This window comes from Vespa velutina, chromosome 3 (assembly GCF_912470025.1).
Source record: "Vespa velutina chromosome 3, iVesVel2.1, whole genome shotgun sequence".
In the NCBI taxonomy this organism is placed as follows: Eukaryota; Metazoa; Arthropoda; class Insecta; order Hymenoptera; family Vespidae; genus Vespa; species Vespa velutina.
In genome coordinates this window covers 8,835,729-8,844,988 of record NC_062190.1, presented here as the reverse complement: position 1 = coordinate 8,844,988, position 9,260 = coordinate 8,835,729, and the positions used below count along the sequence as shown (strand labels likewise).

Genomic DNA, 9,260 nt, shown 5'->3' with positions numbered 1-9,260 from the left:
TTATTTTATTTATTTATTCATTTATTATTTTTTTTTTTTTTTTTCATTAAAGATATTTTTTTATCATCATAAAACAATAATAAAATATCAATTATATTATTTGACAAGAACAATTAAGGGTTATTAAACTTTAACCTTGGGAATATACTTGTTTTTTCTTCTGTCTTTTGTCGGTATAATAGAGAACAAAGAAGCATACGGATTTACGTGAAATTCGTATGACCTTCACAGGTGTCCTTAAGGTAGCCAATATATGAATCAGCATTCCTTTTACAGCGAATCAATGTCGTCTGTCCACTTTGATATTTTTAAATTGTTTTAATATGTGTCATTTCTTAAATCTGTTCTCTTTTTTCTTTTTTGTTTTTTTTTCTTCTTTTTTCTGACTATTTAAAAAATAAGCAAATATTAAGTTCTGTATAATTTTTTAATGGATACTATTTTAACATTTTAATTGTCCTTCGTAATTTTCAAAAATTTCAGCGGTAAACAATTATAGAGTGCGCTTTTGAAGATTATTAACTTTTGACGAACTTCATTCTTATCAACGTCAATCTTACCAAAGTTGTATAAATCGTATTTGTAAATACAGCTGTTCCTGTTGTGATTAAATTCTCATATAGTGATTACTTTCGATTTATAGATACACACATACATATATATATATATATATATATATATATATATTATATATATATATACATATACATATACAAATCATGTATACATATATTACAAATTTTTGTTAAAAAATTTCAAGTGTTAGTCTACTTGTCAATATTAGAAAAGAGGAACAGCTCAATATTTTTGTGAATCGTATATACAAAAGAGGTAATTTTTACAGATACATATATATATATTTTTTTTTTCTTCTTTGGAAAACAAAAAAATTTTATCTTAAAAGAATGACATTTTATCAACGATACTTTTTTGTTAATAATAACAATAATAATTTATTGATATTGTAATATTAGGGTTAGTTCTTTGTTTCTTATTTTTGTAAATATATAAAATATTTATACAAATTGATCTGCCAAATAAAATGTATATAAAATGTTTGTATAAAAAAATACGAGTGTACAAAGATGTCGATTATTAATTTTTAAAGTTGATTTTGTCATATTTTTTATTTACATGGAAATAATTGTAATGTTTTAGCTATAGAAAACAAAGAGTAAATGCATATTTATATATAATAATATTTATTATCTAACTCTTTTTTTTTTTTTTTTTATACTATCACATGAAAAAGATTAATTGAATAAAAGTTGATCAAGGATTTGATAAAGATTAACAAAAGAAATCTTGAAAGTATTTACAGGCAGTTACAGCATTATAGATGTTCTTTTTATAGACAGTATTTGACCTCCTTCTCTTCAGGAGCCAAAACAGTCAACTAGCAGCTGCTTTTAAGAGCAGATCATGTCATAGCAAGTGAATTTTATATAAACATAGGAATAAAAGTTATTCATTCTAGTCATCATGTCTGACAAGTATGTTTTATAAAATTTCTTTATTGTATCTAACAAATAAATCAAATCATTTTATTAAGATACAGAAATAAGGCATAGATGCTCTTTTAGAAAAGATTTAATAATTTCATTAACAAATTTTTACGTTTTATATTACATTAATATAATATTGATTATTATAATATTTTGATTTATAGAGATGAAAAGACAAAAAGTGACGAGGCAAAGTCTAATATTGATAAGCTTAATATTCCTATCGAATGTCCAACTTCATCTCGTCAAATAGAAGATGATAAACATGCAAAACAGTAAGATATTTTCTATATATGTATTTTAATAGAGAGATATGAATATTTTAGTGAATTGCATTAAATATATATATATATATTTTTTTTATATATTGAATTTTCTTTTATTAACGTTATAAAATAGACAAGGTATACAGAATATGATGAGCGGATGGACTGGAGCGTCTCCACCAAAATTTGTGTCTCACGAAGAAATTATAAGAGCTGCAAATGGAATGACTAATATGGCTTTGGCACATGAAATTGCGGTGGATAAAAATTTTCAATTACAAAAATTGGAACCAGATGATGGTACTTTTCATAGAAAAGTTAAAGAAATAATGCACAAGGCCTTTTGGAATTTATTGGCAGAACAATTGGATGAAGATCCGCCGATTTATACACAGGCTTTCATTTTATTGAAAGAAATTAAAGACGTAATTAAATTAGAAGTTTATTACATCATATTTTTACAACATATGTAATCTGATATCAAGTTTTTATTTCTTTTTTTTTTTTGTTTAGACACTGGATGAACTTGTGTTATCACATCATTCAAAAATTAAAGAGAATATCAAAGAAGTTCTTGACATTGATTTGATTCAACAGCAAGCGGAAAAAGGTGTATTAGATTTTCGCCATTATGCAAATTACATTATTTCTATTATGGGCAAAGTTTGTGCACCGGTTAGAGATGAAAAAATACAAGAATTGAAAGAAAAAGAAAATGTTATTGAAACATTTAAAGGTATAATGGAAGCTTTACAATTGATGAGATTGGATTTAGCAAACTTTACTATAACTATGATGAGACCAAGTATTGTTGCCTCGAGTATTGAATATGAAAAGGCTAAGTTCGCAGAGTTTTTAAAAATTAATACAGATGGTTTGCATTATACTAAAAAATGGTTGTTGAAAAATCTTAATGAGGAAGAAATTGCAAGTGCTTCTAATCATGATAATTCAGTGAGACAAATAACGCATCGTCTCTTAACCGAAGCCTACCTTGATCTTTTGGAATGGGATTTTAATCCAGATGCAGAAGTATGAATATACATATATATAATAAACATTGCAACTAAATTCTTCAATATAATATCTTTTGCAGACTTTGATGCTTGATCAAGGTAGATTGGTAGAATTACGTGACAAGACCAGCAGATTGAGTATAATTGGTTCTATATTATTGTTAACAAATAATACAGTTGGTCCATCGATACAAGGTGTGGCTAAGTTTAAAATTAGTGTAAAAGAGGATTTAACAGTGTTATTAGATTCTGTACATTCAAATAAGTAAGTTTTAAGATACCTTTTCATATATAATATATCATTTTATATGTGTATATGTGCATGTTTCATGTATAGGGATTTAGAAAAGGTAATGCCAAACATTGTTTTGCAAGTGATAAAAGATCTTAGGACAACATTAGAAGAAATTGGTGCTGGAAATTTATCAACTGATTTAGAAACATCATTGGAGGGACAAATAACAGATTTGATTAAACCAGATCATAAGATTAGAAGTCTCGTCAGTAAGCATAATGAAATGTTTCATCCAATAATATATTCTTTTGTAATTTAATAAATTATTAATTGTTTCCAAATATATATTTTAATAGATTTGAGAATTAGACAATTTTTGCAAAGAATTATACAATCTCAGAGCGCTATTCCTCAGCAAGTACCACTTGGTCTTTCATCTCTACAAGAAGAATTAACAGCAATAGCAGCACAATTTTTAATACTCGTTTCTCATAATAGAAGTGTGTTTGGGGAATATTATCAAGAAATTGTCAGTAATGTACTTTCATCTACATATAATAATGATGTGGTAAAGAAGGAAGCGGAAGAAAATTCAATTGATGCATAAAATGAGAATTTATATGGTTTTATATTATGAAACATTCAAAAATCTGGGAATAGTTTTACAACTAAATACTAAGTATGTATAATTTATATTTCATAAACTAAATGGTTTTTAACATACATATTAATACATATTGAATTATTAAAAACCAATATAAATGGATTATTGTAATTTGAGCATATAAAATAAGTATATGTCGATACTAAACTAATCTAAGAAATAATTTGTTTTTTTTTTTTCAGAATGATTTAATATATAGAGGATAACACAATCATGGCAATATCATATGCATAGGGACCTATTACTACTATTACTTATTATTTTTTTGTACTTTTATTAATTTCAAATACTTCAATAATATATTCATATGTTTTATAAGGATTTATATAACAATGAATATAAAATAATACTTCTTTATATTTGATGTCTTGCAAAAAGATCTCTTTGCAATAATATTTATATAAAGATTGCTATAGAGGATAAAGTTGTACGTATTATATGAATCTATGTATCATATATATATATATATATATATATATATATATATATATATATATATATATAAATAAATACGTACGCGTACATATGTGTATATGCGTTTATATTCGTATAGAATTTTCTATATCTATGGAGTTTTATTATTAATCAGAAAATAAATTTTTCCATTCCATTAAAAAATATAATTTACATTTATATATGTATAGAATAGATTTATCTCTGCATAATAATCGAATATCTTTTATCTTTCTGTTCATTCAACTTCTATTCAGAAAACATTTTTTCTTATGTTTCAGACGGTTCCTTTTAAATACTTTGTAACATAAATATGCATTTGTTTTAACAGATCAGTATTAAGAAAAAAACTATAATATGTGCGGGTATATTTACAACTGTACGTACGACCATTGGCAAATTAATAATTCAAAGAAAAAATATAAATACGGTAAATCAATATGTAAAGTCATATGTAATCAATATGTAAAATATGATACAATGTAATTTCCAGTATCATTGAAAGGAAAATGATGAATTCATATTTTTGAAATGTTGTTTTCATTTAAATTATAATAACGTCTTTATTATTCAATTACTAAAACTGCATATATATATATATATATATATATATATATATATATATATATATATATATACACATTTTATTATACTTCTGTTTTTTTTTTTTAATGCTACCATAGTGCTTTCCAGTTATAGAGTTAAAAACAATGAAGAGAACAATTTTTTAATCTTATCACAAATATTACGTATTTTTGCATTAAACATTAATAAATATGATACATTTTATAAATTAACAATAACCTATAAACATATGACTGTTTAACATTTGTACGATAGATTAATATAATATTTTTGTTATTCATACGAGTAGTAGTTTATTGTTTATAGTAGAAACAAAGATATTGTAGAACAATGTAGTACAGTACTGAATTAATCTAATTATTTATAGATGTCGTTATGTTTAATATTCCTAAGAGATCAGTATATAAAACAATACGATTCTAAAAGATTTTAAAGATCATTTGTAAGATTTTATTGAATTTGTATTGAGAGGAATATTTGAAATAAATTATTACATATAATTTTTTTTTTTATATCTGTACTTTTTAAGATGGATCTATTACAAGTGCATTTTTTTTTAAATAAAATGATTCTACCCTCAACTAATTTTATTTCGTAGAAAATTATAAAATGCAAGAAATTAAGATATAAGTTACAAGAATTGTTTCTTTTTTTTTCGTTATATATGTTTTATTCATTATTAAATAATGTCATATAATTTGTTAACTAGCAATGACATACATTATTTTCTTTATCTTCCATGTTAAAAAGAATAGTCTCGTCAATTTATCTAAACATTGTGAGTGCTGTTAATGTCAATTGAATAGGGATTTCTGAAGGTCGTTTGTTTATTTTTTTTCTCTATTTAAATGCAAACTTGTCGCAGTCATGTAATTACGTAGGTAGAATAAAAAAAGAGAAAAAAAAATATTGTTCGATAAGTGATAATTAATGAGATAGTGAAAAAAAAATTATTTTTATAAGATTAAGAATGTACGTTTGTCTCTGTTTATTCATTGTAATCATAATACGCGCTATCTTTACGTCAGATGGCGCAGTAGATCATTATTAGATTTATTCTGTTCCTATATCTATTCAGTTCTCTCGTAGATCATTTTTAGTTGAGACGATTTTCTCTAAATAAAATCGTTTCGATCTTTGTATACAAATGGCAGATAATTTAAAAAAGGAGTGACAATTTTTTTTAAATAAAATTAAAGGTTGACGTAATCGAAGATAAGATAGTTTTTAATTTGGAGGAAGATAACGGATACGCAAAGAACAGTTGTATTTATATTTACTATTTATACAGAATGACAGAGTCAAAAGTTTATGTTTGTCAATTATCTCAAAAGGAAAAAGATTACGCAGCGGCAAATTTAAATGAGACAGATGACAATAGATCGCAGAAGATCGAAGAAATACGCGAATGGATTTTAAAAAATGATGATCTACACGCTTGCACAGGTAAGCGAGTATAAATCGTTTAATTTGTTTTTCTTTTTTTTTTTTTTACAACATTTATCATTTCTATTTACTTATATTATTTCTATTGAAAAATGTTGCTTCATTATATTATTTATATTCTCCTGTTTTTTATAAAAATTTATGTTTTCATATATTTTAATGAAAAATTAAATATTTAATTAGAAAATTTCAAAAATTTTTAAATTATACCATATATGTATGTAATAATTATTTATAATATACTTTATATATTTTAATATTTATTTATATCTATCTATATTTTATAAAATCGCTTTTTATTTTATTCTTTTATTTCTTTTCGTTTTTTTTTTCTTTTCTCTTCTTTTTTTTTTTTTTTACTTGTTACAGACGACTTCTTTATTCTACGTTTTTTAAGGGCTTGCAAATTTAATATTGAAACAACGAAATATAAATTTTGGAATTATCATGAACAAAGAGCTAACACTCCAGAATGGTATGCAAATAAAGATCCATTTCTGGTCGAATTACAGGATATGTTTGAATTAGGGTAATTCTATCTAATCATACTATATATATATATATATATATAGGATTGGCCGTGGTTGATGAAAGTTCCTAGATTGGGGTGACAGAAATTCCTAAATGATTTTAAAAAATTAATTATTTGAATTATTTTCAAGACTTTTCGGATTTGCAATTAGAGGCTTGTAATTTTAAAATTTGAAGAAAAAAGATAAAAACAAAAAAAAAAGAATTATCCTAAATTGTCTCGAAAAAAAGATTAATAGAGTTTTTACATCGGTTAGGAATTTTTTTGCTCCATTTAAGGATTTTTGGGACATCCTGTACTTAAAACGATTATATACTCTATTTATATATTATATTCAATATAACAATAAGGCAATTCTAATAATTTTATATTAAATTTAATATTGATAATTATATGTATATTTACATTGATCACGTATTTTATTTTTTTTTATATGATATATATATATAATAATTAAATATTATAAATATTATATAATAATTTACTTTCTATAGTGTATTTTTACCAATGAGGAAATTAGATAATAAAGGGAGAATGGTGGTTTTAATACGAATCGCCGCGCATGATCCTAATAAGCATAAACAAGCGGATATGCTAAAGGTAAAATTAATATCGCATTTTCTAATGTGTAATTTGAAAATTAGTCAATTTAATTTCACTTCTTATTGACGAATTTGAAGAAAAAAAAAAAAAAAAAAAAAAAAAAATTCCAAGTAAGTTAAGGCTATGTAATATAGCGTCATGCATTATTTTTTTTAAATATTTTTCAATCTTATTTTATTATTAACATTTTATTTTAGGATATTATTGAAATATTTTTTTTTAAATAATTTATTATAAAACAATAATAATTTATTATTTAATAAAAATTATATAAAATACTATTTTTTTTTTTATTTTTTATACTTTTTTTTTTTTATACTGTTTTAGGCTTCTTTGATGACGTTGGATATCGCAATAAGAGAAAACGAATCTGCTTCGTTGCATGGTATAATAGCCATTTTGGATTTAGCAGGTATATCTTTCGGTCACGCGCTTCAATTTTCACCGAGCGTCATTAAAAAGTTGGTACACGCTTGGCAAGGTTGTTATCCTTTAAGAATACAGGCGTTAGAGTTTATAAATTCACCGATTTATGTAAATGTCGTTTTAAATGTCTTCAAAAGTTTTATGGTCGATAAATTGAAACGAAGAGTGCACGTGCATACGTACGGAAAGAAAACTTTTCTCGATATAGTTCAACGTGATATATTGCCGGTTGAGTATGGTGGTACCGACGGATCTATAAACGATTTAAAAGGTAAATTTCAAAATTTTAAAAGGTAAAATTTTTTTGTTTCTTTTTTTAATCAAATTTCCCAACTTTCACTACCTTTTTCTTCATTATATATTATTATATTTGAATGACGATAATTAAAATAAATTCAAATGAATAATTAAAATAATTAAATCTAATTATAGAAAAAAAGAAAAAAAAGAAAACAAGATACTGAATTGAGAGATTAATTTGGAAGAAATACGTATTAAAAATTAATATAATTAAAAATCTATAATTACATCTAATTAAAATGTTATTGCTCATTGAACTACTTTTTTTTGTCTTTATATACTGAAATATGTTTTCGTTTTTTTTTTTTTTTTTTTTCTTAATTTGTTATTACGTATTTTATATATTTGCAGATTATTGGAAATGTAAAGTGGAAGAAAATCGAGCGTGGTTTGCTGTGGAAGAATGTTATAAAGTAAAAATTAAATAATATATAAATATAAATATATATATATATATATATATATATATATTTATATATTTATATTTATATATTTATATATTATGCACATATATTGGTAAAGTTTAGAAATTCTGCATATGAATCTGGTATTATAATCGTTTCGGAGACATTTGTAAAAAAACAATATAGTTTTAGCATAGAATGTACAAAGGGTACTGAAAGTTTCTAAGTCGGATTAAGAGTTCTTAGATAAATTTAAATATCAATTACTTTTTTTCTTCTAAAGTTTTCATAATTATAATTAGGATTGTTGTTTTATTATTCGAAGAAATAAAAATTATCTTAAAAATTCTCAATAAAGACTAATTGATTTTTCGAATAATCTAAGAACTTTTGAATCAGTCTGTAACCGTAATATTTTTATTTTTTATACATATTATTCAGATTATTCATAGGAGAGATGTATAATATAAAATATTATAATGTAAATAATATAATACTATATAATATTAATCATATTATGATCTTTAAATAAGGCTGTTCATTGCCTTTCATTCGTACCGTATAAATATATTAATTGAAAAGTATTTGCTAATTGTACAAACTTTATATTAATTCTTTCTAATTGTGTATTTAAGCAGCCATTAGATCGATATATATATATATATATATATATATATATATATATATATATATATATACATATGCGGAAATTTCTACAGGTTATCCGTGATTTTACTTTTTATACTATTACTATTATTACTATCTAAAAATCAAAGCTAAGGAAATAAATGAAATGTTTTATAAAGAAGAAAAAAAGAAAAGAAA

General features: G+C 23.4%; 2 protein-coding genes across 4 annotated transcripts; both read left to right on the top strand.

Moving 5' to 3' along the window:
* The first annotated feature begins 574 nt into the window (after positions 1-574).
* Positions 575-4,145, top strand: LOC124947538 (T-complex protein 11-like protein 1). Of its 2 annotated transcripts, none has more exons than XM_047489829.1 (9): positions 575-831; positions 1,381-1,493; positions 1,670-1,780; positions 1,905-2,196; positions 2,285-2,803; positions 2,868-3,052; positions 3,125-3,291; positions 3,379-3,701; positions 3,869-4,145. In XM_047489829.1, the coding sequence occupies exons 2-8, from the start codon at positions 1,483-1,485 to the stop codon at positions 3,627-3,629; spliced, it is 1,536 nt and encodes a 511-aa protein (XP_047345785.1). In that variant the 5' UTR covers positions 575-831; positions 1,381-1,482; the 3' UTR covers positions 3,630-3,701; positions 3,869-4,145. The 2 variants fall into 2 exon arrangements, with proteins under 2 accessions (XP_047345785.1, XP_047345784.1); XM_047489828.1 differs by having other exon boundaries at positions 1,355-1,493.
* Positions 4,146-5,567: 1,422 nt separating this feature from the next.
* On the top strand, positions 5,568-9,106 carry LOC124947893 (retinol-binding protein pinta-like). Of its 2 annotated transcripts, none has more exons than XM_047490653.1 (6): positions 5,568-6,170; positions 6,540-6,645; positions 7,197-7,302; positions 7,633-8,002; positions 8,383-8,437; positions 8,511-9,106. In XM_047490653.1, exons 1-6 carry the CDS (start codon positions 6,017-6,019, stop codon positions 8,659-8,661), a joined length of 942 nt encoding a protein of 313 aa, XP_047346609.1. In that variant the 5' UTR covers positions 5,568-6,016; the 3' UTR covers positions 8,662-9,106. The 2 variants fall into 2 exon arrangements, with proteins under 2 accessions (XP_047346609.1, XP_047346608.1); XM_047490652.1 differs by having other exon boundaries at positions 5,574-6,170; positions 6,540-6,699; positions 8,511-9,102.
* The last annotated feature ends 154 nt before the right edge of the window (positions 9,107-9,260 follow it).